At 39.7% G+C, this 20,578-nt stretch overlaps 1 protein-coding gene across 1 annotated transcript; it reads right to left on the reverse strand.

The window, feature by feature from the left end:
• Positions 1-17,367: 17,367 nt before the first annotated feature.
• LOC104214374 (bidirectional sugar transporter SWEET10-like) lies at positions 17,368-19,407 on the reverse strand. Its single transcript, XM_009764033.2, has 6 exons — positions 19,250-19,407; positions 18,823-18,859; positions 18,523-18,733; positions 18,270-18,431; positions 18,049-18,168; positions 17,368-17,964 (listed from the first exon to the last, which is right to left on the reverse strand). Exons 1-6 carry the CDS (start codon positions 19,296-19,298, stop codon positions 17,644-17,646), a joined length of 900 nt encoding a protein of 299 aa, XP_009762335.1. The 5' UTR covers positions 19,299-19,407; the 3' UTR covers positions 17,368-17,643.
• Between the last annotated feature and the right edge of the window lie 1,171 nt (positions 19,408-20,578).

Consider the following 20,578-nt stretch of genomic DNA (forward strand, 5'->3'; position numbering starts at 1 on the left):
TTAGACCCATCCAAAATTGAATCCATCCGAGATTTGCCACCGCCAAGGAACAAAACAGAGGTAATGAGTTTGCTGGGTAGACTCAATTACATCAGCAGGTTCATCGCTCAACTCACAGCAACTTGTGAGCCCATATTTCGGCTGCTGAGAAAGGATGCTGCGGTAGGTTGGACGGCAGAGTGTCAGGAGGCTTTCGACCAAATCAAAGGGTATCTGTCTAATCCACCCGTATTGGTCCCGCCTAAGCCCGGGAAGCCCCTAATTCTTTACCTGACGGTCTTGGAAAATTCATTTGGTTGTGTATTGGGGCAACATGATGACACAGGAAGGAAGGAGCAAGCCATCTACTATCTTAGCAAGAAATTCACAGTACATGAGGTCAAGTACACTCAACTCGAGAAAACATGTTGCGCCCTAACTTGGGTAGCTCAGAAGTTGAAACACTACCTGTCTTCGTATACTACTTATCTCATATCCCGCTTGGACCCATTGAAGTATATCTTTCAGAAACCTATGCCCACGGGAAGGTTGGCAAAATGGCAAATTCTGCTCACAGAGTTTGATATCGTCTATGTAACGAGGACGGCCATGAAAGCCCAGGCGCTGGCAGACCATTTGGCAGAGAATCCCGTTGATGAAAAATACGAGCCCTTAAGAACGTATTTTCCTGACGAAGAGGTAATGCATACAAATGAGTTGGAATTGCCTGAGGAACCGGGTTGGAAGCTTTTCTTCGATGGAGCTGCAAACGCGAAAGGGGTTGGAATAGGAGCAGTACTCATTTCTGAAACAGGACGGCATTATCCTGTTACGGCTCAACTACGCTTCTATTGCACCAACAATATGGCCGAGTATGAGGCTTGCATTCTGGGTCTGCGCTTGGCTGCTGACATGGATGTCCAAGACGTCTTGGTCTTGGGAGACTCGGACCTCTTGGTACATCAAATTCAGGGTGAATGGGAAACACGAGATCTAAAACTCATACCATACCGACAATGCTTGCATAATCTGAGCAAGCAATTTCGATCGGTGAAGTTCAAACACATCCCGAGAGTTCACAATGAGGTTGCGGATGCGTTGGCCACCTTAGCATCAATGCTGCACCACCCTGACAAAATGTATGTTGATCCTCTGCACATCCAGGTCCGTGATCAGCACGCCTACTGCAATGCCATAGAAGAAGAAGCAGATGGCGAACCCTGGTTTCATGATATCAAGGAATACCTCAGAATGGGGATATATCCAGAACATGCCTCTGGAGACCAAAAAAGAGCCCTTCGGCGTTTGTCGAATGGTTTCTTCCTCAGCGGAGGAGTATTGTACAAAAGAACCCCGGATTTGGGATTGTTGAGATGCATAGATGCCAGTCAAGCAACGACGGTTATGGCAGAGGTACATGCTGGAGTTTGTGGGCCACACATGAGCGGATATGTATTGGCAAGAAAGATCCTTCGAACAGGGTGTTATTGGCTCACCATGGAACACGACTGTATCACTTTCGTGAGGAAATGCCATCAGTGCCAGATACATGGAGATCTGATTCATTCTCCGCCAACAGAGTTACATACGATGTCAGCACCCTGGCCGTTTGTAGCATGGGGCATGGATGTCATTGGACCTATCGAACCAGCAGCATCCAACGGCCATAGATTCATTCTAGTGACCATTGATTACTTCACCAAATGGGTTTAGGCTAAAACTTTCAAATCGGTAACCAAAAAGGCAGTGGTGGACTTTGTTCATTCCCATATCATCTGCAGATTTGGGATCCCAAAAGTGATCATCACGGATAACGGTGCGAATCTTAATAGCAGCTTGATGAGAGAGGTATGCCAACAATTCAAGATTACACACCGCAATTCCACCCCATATCGTCCCAAGGCGAATGGAGCAGTCGAAGCAGCCAATAAGAATATCAAGAAGATACTGCGAAAAATGGTGGAAGGGTCCAGACAATGGCACGAGAGATTACCCTTTGCTTTGTTGGGTTACCGCACTACCGTCCGAACTTCCATAGGCACAACTCCTTATTTGTTGGTGTACGGAACTGAGGCCGTAATACCAGCGGAAGTCGAAATTCCGTCCCTCCGAATTGTCGCTGAAGCCGGGATTAATGATGATGAATGGGTCAAAGCTCGATTGGAACAGTTGAGCCTGATAGATGAGAAAAGATTGGCAGCAGTGTGCCATGGTCAGCTGTACCAGAAGAGAATGGCAAGAACATATAATAAGAAGGTGCGCCCCAGGAAGTTTGAAGTAGGGCAGCAGGTATTGAAGAAGATCCTCCCACATCAGGTCGAGGCAAAAGGCAAATTCGCCCCAAATTGGCAAGGGCCTTATATCGTGACCAGAGTATTGTCCAACGGTGCTTTGTGTTTGACAGATGTCGAGGGTAGATGTGTCGACATGGCTATCAATTCAGATGCAGTCAAGAGATATTATGCGTAATTTCTTTAATTATGGCAATTTTTGGTTTATTTGTTTGTATTTGGCATTTGTTGGATAATGAGATGACGGAGGCAATTCTTTCTTCTATCCAAACACTTTTAACCCTTGCTTCCCCCTTTGAGCCTTAAGTTATTCTTTCATACCCCTCTTTTGGAATCACTAATGGAAAAAAAAGGAGAAAAGAAAAGAAAAAGAAAATGAAAAGAAGGAAAAAGAAAAAGGAAGATAAAAATCATAAGAAATACAAAACCGTGGGAACTACGTTTGACCTGATTCCTCGAAGAGGATACGTAGGCGCCTCACGGCTCGGTCATAGTGTGCATAATGTCCATAAGTATGCATAATAGGCACAGTGTGCATAACGCACGTAGCTCAACCTAGAGTAAAAATAAAATCCCCCAAGCAAGAAAACTGGGGCAGAGGTTATGTTTTAAAAATTCCAACAAAGGTTAGATTCCAAAAGTTGTAGCAGATCACCCATCAAGTTATTTCATTTTGATAGCCTTTCTTTAGCCCCACACCAAAACCAACATCGACGTCCAAAAGACCTCCCGATCAATATCCAAGAGATGCCAAGTCAGGCAAATAAGGCCGAGAATAATGCACCGATCCCCAGCAAAGAAGAGGATCGTAAGACTGGGAATAAATTGATGGTCAAAGGAATCTCCAGAAGAGAGGGTCGTATCGACAACACCCCGATTCCTCGATAAAAAAATAAAATGAGAGAGTCTTATCGGTGAAAACCCTCACAGGCACCGAAAGGCGACGTAAGATGAGAGATATGAAATGAGAGAGTCTTATTGGTGAAAACCTTCACAGGCACCATAAGGCGCCGGGAGATGAGAGAAAAGAGAGAGTCTCATTAGTGAAAACCCCTCGAAGGGCACTATGAGGCGACAAGACGGATCAACAAAAAGCGACCACATTCGCAACGGAATGGACACTCATTTATCATCCCCAGCAAGACAGACCATCGGGCAAATCGATTGATACGAATAGACTGGGTCGGGAATCTATGGTGCATGTCATGATCACGGGGACCAGTCATGTCCTCCAGATAAGTTCTTCTGAGTTTCTTCTCCCACCAAATATTGGTTCAGAAAGATTTTCTCCCTTTCTATCTTTTATTTTCTCTTCCTAAAAATTTGTCTTGAAAAGGATTTTTCAAAGCTTACTACCAGAGACCGAAGGGGAGTTCATCCAATGCAGGATAACACAAACAGTCTTAAAAACCTGCCCTAGGAAATGCAATAATCGTGCCTCGCAGTTTTGGAGGAAGTAAGCTCCAAAGGGAATGGTTTCAGGAGTAAAAGCAGATTCCCACAGTATGTGCTTAAAGAAAAGCAGAAAAGGGAACAAATTGAAAACCAGCCCTAGCAGTTCTAGGTCGCCCACCAGTAAAATGCGGGAATACATTTAAGTTCTAGGTCGCCCACCAGTAAAATGCGGGAATACATTTAAGTTCTAGGTCGCCCACCAGTAAAATGCGGGAATACATTTAAGTTCTAGGTCGCCCACCAGTAAAATGCGGGAATACATTTAAGTTCTAGGTCGCCCACCAGTAAAATGCGGGAATACATTTAAGTTCTAGGTCGCCCACCAGTAAAATGCGGGAATACATTTAAGTTCTAGGTCGCCCACCAGTAAAATGTGGGAATACATTTAAGTTCTAGGTCGCCCACCAGTAAAATGCGGGAATACATTTAAGTTCTAGGTCGCCCACCAGTAAAATGCAGGAATACTTTTAAGTTCTAGGTCGCCCACCAGTATAATGCGGGAATACATTTAAGTTCTAGGTCGCCCACCAGTAAAATGCGGGAATACTTTTAAGTTCTAGGTCGTCCACCAGTAAAATGCGGGAATACATTTAAGTTCTAGGTCGCCCACCAGTAAAATGCGGGAATACTTTTAAGTTCTAGGTCGCCCACCAGTAAAATGCGGGAATACATTTAAGTTCTAGGTCGCCCACCAGTAAAATGCGGGAATACTTTTAAGTTCTAGGTCGCCCACCAGTAAAATGCGGGAATACATTTAAGTTCTAGGTCGCCCACCAGTATAATGCGGGAATACATTTAAGTTCTAGGTCGCCCACCAGTAAAATGCGGGAATACTTTTAAGTTCTAGGTCGCCCACCAGTAAAATGCGGGAATACTTTTAAGTTCTAGGTCGCCCACCAGTATAATGCGGGAATACATTTAAGTTCTAGGTCGCCCACCAGTAAAATGCGGGAATACATTTAAGTTCTAGGTCGCCCACCAGTAAAATGCGGGAATACTTTTAAGTTCTAGGTCGCCCACCAGTATAATGCGGGAATACATTTAAGTTCTAGGTCGCCCACCAGTAAAATGCGGGAATACTTTTAAGTTCTAGGTCGCCCACCAGTAAAATGCGGGAATACATTTAAGTTCTAGGTCGCCCACCAGTAAAATGCGGGAATACATTTAAGTTCTAGGTCGCCCACCAGTAAAATGCGGGAATACATTTAAGTTCTAGGTCGCCCACCAGTATAATGCGGGAATACATTTAAGTTCTAGGTCGCCCACCAGTATAATGTGGGAATACATTTTGTCTGTTCATTCCATATTCTAGGTCGCCCACAAGTATAAATGCAGGCATGTCATTACCAATAGGAGACGCACTTCCTCAGTTTAGTTTCACCATAGGAGACGCACTTCCTAAGTTTAATCTTACCAATAGGAGACCCGCCTGTAGAACGGAGGTTGTTGTATGCCAAAGAAAAGAAGTAATCAGGCGTCCACCTGGAGAATAAGGACAAAGGAAGGAAGAAATCAGGCGTCCACCTGGAGAACAAGGACATAGAAAGAAAAAATCAGGCGTCCACCTGGAGAACAAGGACAAAAAAAAGAAGAAATCAGGCGTCCACCTGGAGAACAAGGATAAAAGAAATAGAAATCAGGAACCCACCTGGAGAATAAGGGAATACAATTGAAGTATTGAAGTCAAAAGCCCGCTCATATAAGAAAGGAGCACACTCAGAATCAATAAAGCAGAGGAATACAACAGGAATCCCCAGCAGGAAGCAATAAAAATCCCCAGCATTCACAAAAGGCTGGTAAAAAAAAAACAAGAAAAAAGAGAAAAAATGAATGATGAATCCAAGGCACGGAAGTGGAGAACAGAGGTGATCTGCTCAAGAACTAGCGCCTACAATTAGCAAGTATCAAGGTTCAAATCCAAAGTCTGTACGAAGCACCATTCAAGACTCAAGATCAGGTTTCAGAAGACTTAGAAATAGGAATCCTTGTAACTAGTAGCTGATAGGTTTAGTTAATCTTTTCAGTTATCATTTTTGATGTAATGACAGGACCGCGGACCGGAACCTCAACGGAACGGCACCTCAATCGGCTCCTCACCTCGGTACACTCTACCATCTCTCTCATTTCCGAACTACACGTGGCCTGATTCCTGTATAACCAAGGATATGTAGGCAGCTCAGATACCAGGGCTCGGTCACATTCCCTCCCTTTCCTTAAGTGTAGTCCGTCCAAGTAATGGTCGGGTCAAAAACATGTCTAGTCGTTCTTTGTCGGAAAACTCTTCGTGTTTCCAGTCAAAGAGGGGCAGCTGTAAGCACGTGATTTTTGACCCTCCCCGAGAATTTTCACATTTTTAGCGTGAATATGTGAAATTGGGTCTAGTATAGCTATTTTAACTATTTTTACTTTATTTCGTTGCAAAAAGAAAAATTTCAAAAAATATATATATAAATTTTAGTTTATGTATCTCTCATAAACTTGAAAAATACAAAAAATGCATTTTATTTTTGTACTTTATATAATTTCGAAAATTACAAAAAAAATATAGTTCTATTAAGGTTTTATAGTCATTTTAACTTTGAAAAATACAAAAATATTACCTCATATTTTATCTTAATATTTAAAAAACGAAAATTACAAAAAATAGTTTTATTAATATTTTGTAGCTATTTTAAATCTTGAAAAATATTTAAAAAGATATAGTTTTGTTTAAATACTAGTCTTATTTTTGGTAGTTATTTTGCTTACATAGGACTAGTTAAGCAACGTGTTCCTATTTCTCGGGTCCGGGCAAAAGAATAATATTCGGGTTCAAACTACCCGGTTTTAGGCCTAATTTTCGGACCTAGCCCATAATAAACCGAGTCCAGGACACATGGGGAACCCCACCACGCGTGGGGGACATAAGTCTCGAACCCTACCACGCGTGGGGCTCATTTGTTTGGGCAAACCCATTACAAAACACGGACAAAGGACTTGGAAAAGGGGGACTTTTAAAAAAGGAGGAACGGACAGAGAGGGGATTATTTTTGAAAATTTGGGGGAGATCACTGTTGATCTTCTTCCTCTTTTGGAAAGAATAAACCTAAAAAGCCCTACTGTAAAAAGCTACCATCCCAACTCCATCACCATCGTCGACAACCACCCGTCCCCTCCAAAACTACAACGCCATAACCGTCGTCACCCGAACACCACGTCCAAACGACCACCGGCTCCGACGACACCATCTCCCTCGTCGTCTCGAAAACCAGTCCATCAAACCTCCATCCATAACCCAGCCCGACGAGCAGCAGCAACGTCGTCACTGTCCAAACACCACCTCCATCAACAAACCTTCAGCTCCCATCACCACCATCACCCTCGTCCCTACCATGAAACCACCATAAACAAACCCTACTCACTCCGTCAACAACCTCACGTCCGAAACCACCCAAAACCACTGCCTAAAACCAGCACCACAACCAACAGCCCCCCCTCTTGTCATCAAACAACCAGCTGCCTCACGACCATCGACTGTCCAAAACCAACGCCATAACCATCGTCACCACAACCGGCTCCCTCCGTCGACCCTACTGTCAATCACTATCCCAAAACCACCAACAAAACCACCCTCGACACAGTCCAAACACCACCCTCCCTCACGTCGGACCCCAGCTCCTCGACCTCACGACCAGTGACCATCCGAACTACTAGCCCACGACGACTTCTTCTCCTTCGTCGTAACAAAGAAAAAACAGTCCGGCGATCCTCCAGTAAATCCGACCATCGCTGCTTTCCGTTCAGCCCCCTCATGTCCAAATGACCACCTGGAAAAACCAGTCCCAGCCGTGACTCATTTTTGGTCCGTTTGTGTTCGAGTTTCCGGCGCGAGTTATTCAGTCCGAGCTCTGACGACCTTCTCTACGGTTTCCCGTTCGAGGTTATCCATCGAGGTCGCTGTAGAGGTTTGGTCCATGGCTTTATGCGTTTCTGTTTGTTCAGGTTAGTAAACTTCAATGTATTAGATAAAGAAACACTATTTTAAATGTTCGAAGATGTAATATAGAAATTGGTTTGATAATTTTCTGCTTATGTTTCACCGTATGCATTTTGGTTCATCTTTGTGTTATGTTATTCTTGTTTACTTGAGGTCATTTGATTTAGTTGTATTAGGAGGTCTAGGACACAGTTTGACGTTGATTCGTTTTTCCCTTCGTTTTCTTAGTTTATTTGGACAAAATTAGTATTAGTATCTGTTGTTACTACGCCCGAAACACTCATTCGCTTAACTTCTTTTATTAAACTTTTGACAAGTTATGAGATTTTAGTTGTAAAGAAGCGGTAAGGTTTAGTATGGTTAAAGGCGTAAAAATGACATCCTTTTAAAATAAAAATAATAATAAAAAAAACGAGGCAAGCTTCGCAAAAAATAAAAATGTACATATTGCGGAGCCTTCACAAAAAATGTATATATTAAAATACTTAGATTCCGGGACGGGCCATTTAGCAAATTTCACGGCCCTACCAAAAAATAATAATGCGCTAGTTGCTTTAGGCGCGCCTTTAATAATGTTATCTCCCTAAACTCGGGTGCACATTTATGTGACCCAAATCCAAATCTCAACGAAATCGAAATGTGTCTCTAATCACGGGTACATTGACTGTGACGTGGTCTGAGATGCATTTCCATGACGTTGCAAATTTTTTTTTTAAAAAAATAATAAATGAGACGAGCCTCGACAAACAAAAAATGCAAATTGCGGGGCCCTCAGTAAATACTTGTTTTAAACTTACTTAGAATTCAGGAGGGCCGCTTAGCGAATTTCGTGGCCTTCCCCAAATAATAACACGATAGTCTCTTTAGGCGCGTGTTTAATAATCTACCTTCTTAAACTTGGGTGTGCATTTCATGCGACCCAGATCCAAATCCCAAAACATCAAATAAAATATGTTTCGGATTGTGAGTGCATTTCATGTGACGCAGTCCAAAGACATATCTTAAGCGATGTTCACATTCTTTTAAAAATAATAATAATAAAGTGGTAAAAAGTTAAAATTGGCACATTGGTTCATAATTGTATTAAAAATCAGATAAATAAGCCGAATATGACAGTTGAGCGACCGTGCTAGAACCACGGAACTCGGGAATGCCTAACACCTTCTCCCGGGTTAACAGAATTCCTTATCCGGATTGCTGGTACGCAGACTGTAATATGGAGTCATTATTTTCCTCGATTCGGGATTAAAATTGGTGACTTGGGACACCCTAAATCTCCCAAGTGGCGACTCTGAAATAAATAAACCAATCCCGTTTCGATTGTCCTTTAATTGGAAAAACTCCCTTGCACCCTCGCGGGGGCGGAAAAAGGAGGTGCGACAGCAAGTATATTCAGATTTCTAAATTCAATAATTATTTGAACTTAAAATCAACTCTAACAACATTGCAACCAACAATTCCTATATTAAACTTAAACAAGATTATGAGACAAACTCAAGAAATAATCATAAATGATGAATAATAAACAAGGAAAATCAAACTTATACTAATTTCGGATTCAAGAACAAACAAACAAAGTATGGACATGAATTAAATCTATTTTAAACAAAAACAACATGACGGATTCAAATGATTAAACCAACATACTTCCCTATTACAACTAAATTTTTTGAGGCAAATAACAAAACAAAACCTAAGAAGAAACAATTATGAATTTAAACTTGAACTTAACAATGTTAACAATTTCTGGAAAATACATAAAATACATGAAACAAATTGAAGAAACAATTAATTAAACTTCAATTTGTATCTAACCAACATTAAACTAACAACATTTACCTAAACAATAAATAAGAACAATGAAACAAACATGAAACAAACTGAAAAATTAATTAATCAAAGTTCCATTTGAATCTGAAAATTAAATCAACAAAACACATGAACAAACTAAAAATAATAATTCAAACGATAGACATGAACAAAACAAACATTTGCCGATTTTAGATTCGAGAATATCAAAACAAAATACGGACAAAAATAAAACTCAAAATCTACCAACCGGATCGACACGAATATGTGCGGACTGTTTCGACAAACATCGACCAAAGCTCGACCAAACGACGACGAACACGAACCTACGAAGCAACTTAAGCAACAACAACAGTCGATGCGGCAGAAGCGATCCTTGAGCAGCGACAACATCCATGGATGACGACGAGGAAGGGTCAGCCATGGAGTCAGCAGCGACGAGCTGCTGTGTCGACGAAACATGAAGAAGAAAGCAGTGTTTGGACTGTTGTTCATTGGACGAAGAAGATGAAGCAGAAACAACATACCAAACATGGCATCCATGGGGTTTCAGAAACAAGAGTAACGGCGAGAAACAAGAGCAGTAGCGCGAGCTGAAGAAGATGAAGTGTCGACGCAGAACAGCTGCGTGAACAGCAGCAACAACGGTTGGATGCGAGGAGGAGGAAGGCAGCCATGTTGGCTCAGGTTCGAGCTCGACGAAACAACAGCAGCTATGGTTCTTGGGGTCGTTTGGATGCGACGAACTGGAGCAGCAATGGTGGACTGCTTGTGGTCGTTCGGGCTGTGTGTGGAGCTGACGAGCTATTTGTTAGTGGCGTTTGGATGTGAGGGAGTGGGGTCGAGGGCAGCCATGGGAGGCTAAGGCATCCATGGTTGTGTGTTTGGAGTTTTGGCGGAGAAGAAACAAAAGGGGGGGATCCTTTCTTAGTTTTTTAGGGTTTTTTTTTTGTTGTAAAAATGTAAGATAATAGGGGTATTGGGTCTTTGGGTATGGATTGGGTCGACCCAGTTCGGAATGGTGGGTCATAGGGAAGGTTGGGCCATTTTTTTGGGCCTGTGGCTTGAAATTGAAGAAGAGGCCCAATTCCGATTTTTTGTATTTTTGTTTTCTTTTTTCTTCTTTTATTTATCTAAAACTAAATTATAAAAATACTTAAATTATTATTAAGAACTAAATTAAGTTATAAAAGCGTAAATTAACTCCCAATAACAATTAACGCACAATTAAGTAATAATTAAGCATAAAATTGTATATTTGAACATTAAATGCTAAAAATGCAAACGATGCCTATTTTTGTAATTTTTATTTTTTGTAAAACAAACTTAATTACTAACAATTGTAGAATTAAATCCTACATGCAAAATGCGACATATTTTTGTATTTTTATTAATTTAACAAATAAACATGCACAGACAAATACAAATAATTATTCAAAAATATCACAAAATTGCACACCAAGGAAAATCATTTTATTTTTGAATTTTTTGGGAGTAATTCTCATATAGGGCAAAAATCACGTGCTTACAATATGTACGCAAACCTTATCCCTACCCCGAAGTGTAGAGAGGCTGTTTCCAGGAGACCTTCGGCTCAAAAAAGCAACAGGAGACGATATATTAGTACCATAAAAATGCATAATAAAATAACAGCAATATAGGAGATATGAAATACAGAATACGAAATACGAAATAGATGGCTGGTATAGTAAAAACTAGCAAGTAAAGCCCTGTATCAATAGACGAGCAATGACATTCTTAGTCTAACTCCTAACTGGCTAGTCTCACTCTATTGTGCTGTAGAAATATTCACAATTTTCCCCTAACCTACAACCTTAATGCTCGACCTCCATAATTCTCTGTCAAGGGCCATGTCCTCAGTAATCCTAAGTCACGCCATGTCCTGTCTGATCACCTCTCCACAATACTTCTTAGGTCGCCCTCTACCTCTCCGCGTGCCCACTACATCCAGTCGCTCACACCTCCTCACCGGTGCATCAGTGCTCCTCCTCTGAATGTGCCCGAACCATCTGAGTCTTACTTCTCGCATCTTGTCCTCCATGGGGGCCACACCCACCTTCTCTCGAATATCTTCATTCCTAATCTTATCCATCCTTGTATGCCCGTACATCCACCTCAACATCCTCATCTCTTCTACTTTCATCTTCTGGATGTGTGAGTTCTTTATCGGCCAACATTCAGTTCCATATAACATGGCAGGCCTAACCACTGCTCTATAAAACTTACCTTTTAGTAACGGTGGCACTTTCTTGTCACACAAGACTCCCGACGCTAACCTCCACTTCATCCACCCCACCCCTATACGGTGTGTGACATCCTCGTCAATCTCCCCGATCCCCTGAATAACCGATCCAAGGTACTTGAAACTACCCCTCTTGGGAATGACTTGAGAGTCAAGCCTCACTTCAACTCCCGCTTCCGTCGGCTCAACTCCAAATTTGCACTCGAGGTATTCCGTCTTCGTCCTGCTCAACTTGAAACCTTTAGACTCAAGAGCATGTCTCCAAATCTCTAGCCTCTCGTTGACGCCGCCTCGTGTCTCGTCAATTAGAATAATGTCATCAGCAAATAGCATGCACCATGGCACCTCCCCTTGAATATGATGAGTCAGTGCATCCATCACCAGGGCAAATAGGAATGGGCTGAGCGCAGACCCTTGGTGCAACCCCGTAATAACTGGAAAGTGTTCAGAGTCGCCTCCTACTGTCCTAACCCGAGTCTTAGCTCCAACATACATGTCTTTAATCACCCTAATATAGTCAACCGGGACCCCTTTATCCTCTAAGCAGCTCCATAAGACCTCCCTAGGAACCCTATCGTACGCTTTCTCCAGATCAATAAACACCATGTGGAGATCCTTCTTCCTATCCCTGTACTGTTCCACCATCCTCCTAATAAGGTGGATAGCTTCTGTGGTAGATCGCCCCGGCATGAACCCGAACTGGTTGTCTGAAATAGACACCGTCCTTCGCACTCTCATTTCTACCACTCTCTCCCAAACTTTCATGGTATGACTTAGTAATTTGATGCCCCTATAGTTGTTACAGCTCTGGACATCACCTTTGTTCTTATACAACGGGACCATTGTACTCCACCTCCACTCTTCAGGCATTCTATTAGTCTTGAATATAACACTAAACAATGCAGTAAGCCATTCCAAGCCTGCTTGACCCACACACCTCCAAAGTTCAACCGAAATTTTGTCTGGCCCGGTAGCTCTGCCCCTTCTCATCTTACGCATTGCCTCCATGACTTCATCGATCTCAATGTCCCTACAATTACTTAATTCATGGTGACTGTCGGCATTCCTCGATTCCCCAAGTATAATATCCTGATCCCCTTCTTCACTTAGAAGTTTATGAAAGTAGGTCTGCCACCTCCTCTTAATCTGGTCATCTCCCATCAAAACTTTGTCGTCATCATCTTTTATGCACCTCACTTGGTCCAGATCCCGAGTTGTCCTCTCTCTCGCCTTAGCGAGTCGGAATAACTTCTTCTCCCCACCTTTGTTCCTTAGTTCCTCATACAGATGAGCAAAAGCTATCGTCTTAGCCTCTGTCACTGCCATATTCGCCTCCTTCCTAGCTACCTTATACCTTTCACTGTTCGCTCTCTTCTCCTCCTCGTCAGTGCTCCCTACTAACCGCAGGTAAGCCGCCTTCTTTGCTTCCACTTTACCTTGGACAACTGCATTCCACCACCAATCTCCTTTGTGGCCACCATTGTGGCCCGTAGATATCCCTAACACCTCTCTCGCCGCCTTTCTTATACAGTCCGCCGTCGTCGACCACATTGTGTTTGCGTCCCCACTACTTCTCCAAGCTCCCATTGCCGATAACCTTCCTTCCAACTCCTTAGCTTTATCCTTAGTTAAGGCGCCCCACCTAATCCTGGGGCGTCCTTGTACTGACCTCTTCTTCCTCCTTATCCTAATACAAATGTCCATCACCAAAAGCCTATGCTGCGTTGAGAGGGTCTCACCTGGGATAACCTTGCAGTCCTCGCACAACCTTCTGTCGCATCTCCTGAGGAGGAGATAGTCAATCTGAGTCTTCGCCACCGAACTTTGGTAAGTAACCAAATGCTCATCCCGCTTCGTAAAACTTGAGTTCGCAATGACTAGATCGAAAGCCTTGGCGAATTCCAACAGCGAAATGCCCCCTCCGTTCCGCTCCCCGAAACCAAAGCCGTCATGCACCTCAGTGTACCCATCTGCAGATGACCCAATATGACCATTGAAATCTCCTCCTATGAATAACCTCTCAGAAGGCGGTATACTACGAACAATCTCATCCAACCCCTCCCAAAAACCCCTTGTAATATTTTCATCCAAGCCTGCTTGCGGTGCGTACGCGCTAACGACATTTAAAGAAATCATAAAAGAGGCGTGGGCTACAAAAAGAGAATTAAATATTCGTCCTTTTATGTTTTTGCTCATAAAGCATGGAAATAAAAGCCTATGGAACAACCATTTACGTCACCAGAGAACAACCATGCATGCGACTTTAATTGCATTAATTATTGCTACCAATGAACCAAACGCAACCGCATGCAATTCCCATTTGTAATTCACTTAAGATGTCTTGCAAACCTACTATTTGTATTGCAATATTTTAAATAGCATAAGTTATTTCATGTGGTATAGAAAATATATTTACAATCAGGTTATTTATAAAGTAATTATAAATAAAATTTTGTTAGAATTAACTGATAGTTAACTTTGTAAAATGGTAACTTGTCTGTTACTACAGGTTAAACTAAAACAATAATAGTGCAAAGTTTTCTTAAACTGTATTTTAAATCAAAAGAAAAATTTAAAAATTGAAAAGCTTGGACACGGAAGACTAGATAAGCCGACAGGTATGTTTGCTTAATAAAACAAGTGAACAATATAACAGAGGTAGCTATCACTAATTATTTACACACTATCTTTTATTTTTATTTATTTTTTGGGTAGGGGGGGGGGGGGAATTGGTCTGTAAGTGCCTAATTTGGTTGTGGGCCTCTGTCAATGATAAGCTCATCATTTGCCCAACTTCTTTATTACATTAGAATCCACCAGGTAGTGAGGGGTTTGGCGTACAATCGTACATCACTAATTGTTTATTACTACTACAATATCAAAACGTTAAATACATGTGTATATTGCAGGAAATCAAAATATTACCTCCTCATTTATCTAAATTTGAAATGATGTGCTAATTTGTTTACACGTTACATTGGAAATATATGCAGGTAATTCCCTTTTACAAGTATTTTCTGTACTCCTTAACATGAGCATATACCGAAGGAAGTGCAGATATACCGATTTTTGGGTTATCATTGAAGTCAGAGTCGTATGGCATAAAAATTTGCAAAATTTACCCATTCCGGAATACGTATCAGAATTCGCATTTTATCATTTCAGATTTTACAAATTTAATTTTCAGAATCGGATCCGAAACTCTTCTCCTCAATGCAACTTCAGAATCGGATCTGAAGTTCTTCTACCTCTTCAATGCAATTTCAGAATTGTGATCTGAAGTTCTTCAATGTTTTAAATGCAACTTCAGAATCAGGATCTAAAGTTCTTAAATGCAACTTCAGAATCGAGATCTGAAGTTCTTGTAACTTTTTAATGTAACTTCAAGATCAAATCTAACTATTTACCCAAAAATATATTTCTTGGTCAAAGTAAATATCAAGAGAAAATCCGGTTACTGATAATCAAGATTTACTTCACTTTCTCAATAATTTGAAGAATAAAACAAATAATGAAAATAATTGGCAATGAAAGAAAATACGGTGTAGATTGATAATAACTCCAGAATTGCGGTTAGAACCTTATGAATAAAGTAAAGAATGATTGCATATAATTTAATAATAACAGATGCCATTACAAATGAGGACGAAGTCCTTATATAGAAGTACACAATTATAACGGTTTTCTTACTTAATTCGAGCTTGTTAATGACATTAATTGCCTTGATTACCCGTTATCATATATAATTGTAACGAAAGTATTTATGGCTGAAGATTTCCCATAACTGTGATTAATGTCGATTTGCCTTCCTTATTTATGATAAGTCCGTGCATCTTCTCTCCTTAATGGTCTTTATCCATTCCGCTCCTATTTTTTCTTTTACAGCTCTCAGATCTGGTTCCTCTCTTAGAGTAAACCCAGGGGTGTTCCTCCCGTGCTTTCTCGAATTCTTTAACTCGTCTAATTAAGAATTCCACCTGTTTCAATATTGATGGTCCACGTGTCTTGCCTTGTCACCTTGATGATAGTCCATGTGCCGTGCCTTTTTCCACCAATACACTAACATTTTTCTATCTCTCTAGAGGTTCATGAAGAAGTAGCAAAGAAGCAATGGCAAAAAAAAAAAGAAGGAAACAACCCAGCACCAGAGAAGAAGCAAAAGAAGAGAAAAGAAGCAGCAGCACCAGAGAAGAAAGTGTATATGAAGTTACCTAAATATTGGATGCTAATAACTTTTATTAAAAGTGAGTACAAGTTAAATGGAAGCGATCAAAAAAGACGCCCATAAAAGTTTTTAAGCATATACCTTCTAATAGCCTGTTTGGCCAAGCTTCTCCAAGTCAAAAATACTTTTTTTCAAAGTTGAAGTATTTGGTCAAGCTTTTAGAGGAAAAAAGTGCATTTGAGTAGAAGCATAAGCAATTTTGGAGAAGCAGAAAAAAGTAGCTTCTCTTCAAAAGCACTTTTTTGAAACACTTTTGAGAAAAATACACTTAGAAGTAATTTTTAAAAGCTTGGCCAAACACTGCTACTCAGAAGTGCTTTTCAAATAAATTAGCCAAACACAAACTACTTCTCACCAAAAGTACTTTTGAAAAAAATGTTTTTGGGAAAAAGCTCTTCTCAAAATAAGCTGATTTTTGCAGCTTGGCCAAACATGCTATAATAATCCTATTCCAATGTAGTGGTTGATTTAACAATTTTCTCCATATATTAGTGTCCAGGAGATTGCATTTGAATCGATAACTGGGTTGGGTCTTCAAATTTTGCTTGGGCCAAGATGCCGAGCATGTCAATTTGGGCTAAATAATGGGCTATTATCAACCATCAAAACTAATTAAATACTCTCTCCGTTCCAATTTATGTGAATCTATTTGATTGAGCATGAAGTTTAAGAAAAAATGAAGACTTTTGAAATTTGTGGTCTTAAAAAAGGCCCCAGAGTATTTATGTGGTTGTAAAGCTTCTCATTAAGGGTAGAATTATAACTTTAAGCTAAATTGTTGCCAAATTTAGAAAGGATTCATTCTTTTTGGAACGGACCAAAAAGGAAATAGATTCACATAAACTGGAACAGAGGGAGTATCATTCTTAATTTATTTAGTTGTTCTTTTATTATTTGATGAAATTAAAAAAAAAAGACTTTTCTTTTATTTATATCAAGCCAACCAGATCTAAAAGACACTATTATTTTTTGTTTTGACAATTTTTCTTATTGATCAATTTGTATTATGTATATAGGTCGCACAAATTGGCCAAACTTCTAGATAGACTGAATTGAGTTATGTTAAAGTTGTCCGGCTAACGAAAATATGCTCTACTCCTGTCATACTTGAATTGAACAAGTTAGTCGCATCATATTTTTATGGACCAATTTACAAGCGAATATGTTTTGCGGTGGGAACTTCAAACCAAAAGATAACTTCTTGTGCTCTAAGGCTTGCTGCTTGAGATTACTTTAGTTGAAATGAGTTCTGTTCGTTGCATATATACTTTCACACATCTTGCATGGAAGCCATACACTAGTAGAATAGTTAGCCGTAGGAAAGGCTAACTATTTTATAAATCAAAATAGAAAATTTAACTCAATGAACTTTGGAGAAAAAGTTGCTTTTATTGCTACAAAAGAAAATCCAACACACAGCTAGCCTCTCTATGTATCAACACCCATTTTTATCTATCTGAGTACAAGAAAAAGCTAAGGTGAAACATGAGCTAATGAAGATCTAACTCATTAACTTGTGTATAAACACACTTTAGGATTAGGAAAGAGTAAAACAAAGGAATGGCAAGAATTTGTGCAATAGTGCACTGAAATCAATGCCAATTCCAAACTCGAAGTTCTAATTTGTCTTAAGCAGCTTCCACAGTTAAGCAGCTTCCACAGTTTGTAGCTTGGGCGGCGTGTTCTCATGAGCTTTGGCTGCACATGTATTATCATGTGGACACGACGCTACGTGAGCTTTATCTGAGCAAACCATTAAACCAAGTTTCACAATGTCAATAATCTGTTCTTGTGTTAGTTCTGGAAGCTTCTTGTTGTTGTTCATGTTCTCGTCCAACAAAATGACTGCTTGCTTTTGTATCTCTGGAAGTTTCTGCTCCTTTAGGATTGCGTTCTCTTTTTTGCTGTATATTACGTAGAGAACTATTTGGAGAATACCAAAGATGAATCCCAATACGTTTGGAGCCTACAAAAGATAACGTAATTAGACTTACATTGATAAGATGAAAGAAATTTTACGTACATGGATACATGCAATTGAAGAACTTACAGCTATGTTGATGTCCTTAAGTAGAAGACCATAGAAGAACCACATCACTGCACTTAACGTGAGAAACACTGATAGGAGTAATGGCATGTATTCCACACTCTTTGTTTTTATTACTTTTCTCTGCATAAAATGAGAAAAATTATCAGCATTATATTCTTCACGGATGAAATTTTTTTTAGAGAAGACGACCATGTTTGAAATATTTGTATGTAAAAGCTCACCACAATGCCTAAGGGTGCTACGAACACACATAAGGAAAATACAAGGCAAATCCATCCAACTACTTGCCCTCGAACTGCACCTTTGAATAGAAATTGGGTAACGAGAACTATAGCACCAAAGCCACCCACCACTGACAATAGGAGCATCTTCACAGTTTGGACCTGCATCAAATAAATTGTGAGGATTAAACTTATACAAAAACTCCATAAAAGAGAAAAAGAAAAACTGTACTTGATTCGCTGAAAAATTTACCCTGGCTTTCTTTGGTGCGTAGAACAGATAGAAACCAACGTAGATAGTTTCAATGAAGACCCCAAAGGAGTTTATAGTGATGAGAAGGGTAGTGTTGGTCTTGAGAAATGCATAGTATATCCAAAGCATGGAACTGAATAGAGCAATCACGTATGGAATTGATTGATAACCTTCAGCTGATTTCTTCTTGTAAATTTTGTAAAACGTGGGCCTGACAAAAATGTGAAAATATAGTGTTAAATTAAAAGCCAAAAAAAAGTTACCATATTAAAATAAAAAAGAAAGCAAGTGGAAACTCACATTGGAGAAAGGAATACAATGAAGGAGACGATGTTACCTGCAAGTTTCAAAAGGAAAAAAGAAAAACACGATGAGTTTAAAATACAAATTTCTGACCATATTTCACAAATTAAGGAAATGATTTAGGAGAAAGGTGCATGTAAATTACTATACTTGCTTAAACAATCGCTACGTAAATAACTAAAAGAATATGCTACTACGACTTAGTGACTATCACATTCACTACTTGTGGATGTGCTCATATTTACGAAAGGACCGATAATATGATTCATTATTACTATACATTACATGTGCACTGGGTTCACTAATATTCTTCTCTTGAAGAATACTATGACGAATTATTTGAACTGTGAAAATGATCAGAAGTAAGAAAAAACAATATGTCCGTCACAAGAAGAAGCAAGAAGGAAAAAGAGGCTATATTTACCAAGGACACCAAAAGCAAAAGCCCAGTGATCTGTAGAAAAACCAGCCATATTCTCTTTTTTGTATTTCTAACCAAAGAATTTCAAATGTATAGCACTCTCTCAATTGCTCGCTTACAAAGAGGTGCTAAGAGTTGCAAAAGACTAGCAAGTTTTACTTGACAGTGAAATGAGAAAGCCTCGGTTGATGTATTTATATAGGGCAAGGGGTGGGAAAGTAGGTGCTACAGTAAAAGATCTTTGGTTCTCTATTGTTAATTTGAACAAATATTTTATTTAAAAATTAGCAAAAGAGCACTCTGAAGAGGTGCAATGGGCAATATCAATTTCAAGGGCCCCAATACTCTCTTTTATTATGTCATTACCCAATCCTTAGGGGCACTAAGGCTTACAACTCATGCTTTAATTTTTTGGAGGGGTTTGATTTTAATGTATTTCTCTACAAAATGAACTCTTCATCGGCAAAAAAAACAAAACCAGAAATGATTGAGGGACCAATTAATGGTTGCCATTTGGCATCAATAATAGAGTTTGGGACATGGAGTTGTGGCTCTATTTCATGAGAAGATCAATTTGCTGCAATGGCTGATGAAAAGCAGGATATGCTTCGCTTTACTAGACTTTATCTTGTCCTGGTGGGTTGTCATTTATCTGTATATAGTGTGTTACGTAAGTAAATAAATATATGGAACCAACTTTGTTTCTTAAATTTGTAAATTGCATGCTTGTTACATGGTTATCATATCATGCTTCTATTTACGTGAATTAGGCTTAATTGATGCCAGCCCACAACCACTAAACAAACCGTACAAAATTTTAAATTTTTTATTTTTAACTACTTTTATCAGAGTATTAGGCCTTCTTTTTATTTCGTTTGGCTCGATAAGTTGTTGTTCTTTTGGTGCTCTGTGTTATTAAACAGCAAACTTTTCCATTTTTTCCCTTTTTCTCTTTTTTTTCTTGGATGAGATACATTTTCTTTAGACAAGAACGGACTAAACTTTAAGGTTTTGTGGACACTGTTCTCTCATATGTCATGCATGGATTAAGCTTTTCTCAATGATTGAACCAATTGATGTAATTTCATATCATCTTCCCCTCTTGCTTTATAATTTTTCTTTTGGGGATCGTGTTGAATGTACCGTTTGATAATCTAAATCAAAGGTTGATTATATTTTACCATAAAGCTAAGGTTGTGTTGCCACTTTGAAATTTCTTGCTTTAATCTTAGTAGTACAATAATAATGCCATGTGTACACATTGCTTGCCTTACGATTTTGATGATTTCATATAATTAAAAGAAGGATTAAACAATTGAGAGATTGAGATCA

Source organism: Nicotiana sylvestris, chromosome 3 (genome assembly GCF_000393655.2).
Source record: "Nicotiana sylvestris chromosome 3, ASM39365v2, whole genome shotgun sequence".
Classification (NCBI taxonomy): Eukaryota; Viridiplantae; Streptophyta; class Magnoliopsida; order Solanales; family Solanaceae; genus Nicotiana; species Nicotiana sylvestris.

What these genes read in the sequence shown, in the direction of transcription:
- LOC104214374 (XM_009764033.2), bottom strand. Translation starts at nt 19,298, where the DNA reads ATGGCTGGTTTTTCTACAGATCACTGGGCTTTTGCTTTTGGTGTCCTT. An exon ending in TTTTGCTTTTGGTGTCCTTG is followed by an intron (nt 18,860 to 19,249) that starts GTAAATATAGCC and finishes TGAAACTTGCAG; the next exon opens with GTAACATCGTCTCCTTCATT. An exon ending in ATTGTATTCCTTTCTCCAAT is followed by an intron (nt 18,734 to 18,822) that starts GTGAGTTTCCAC and finishes CATTTTTGTCAG; the next exon opens with GCCCACGTTTTACAAAATTT.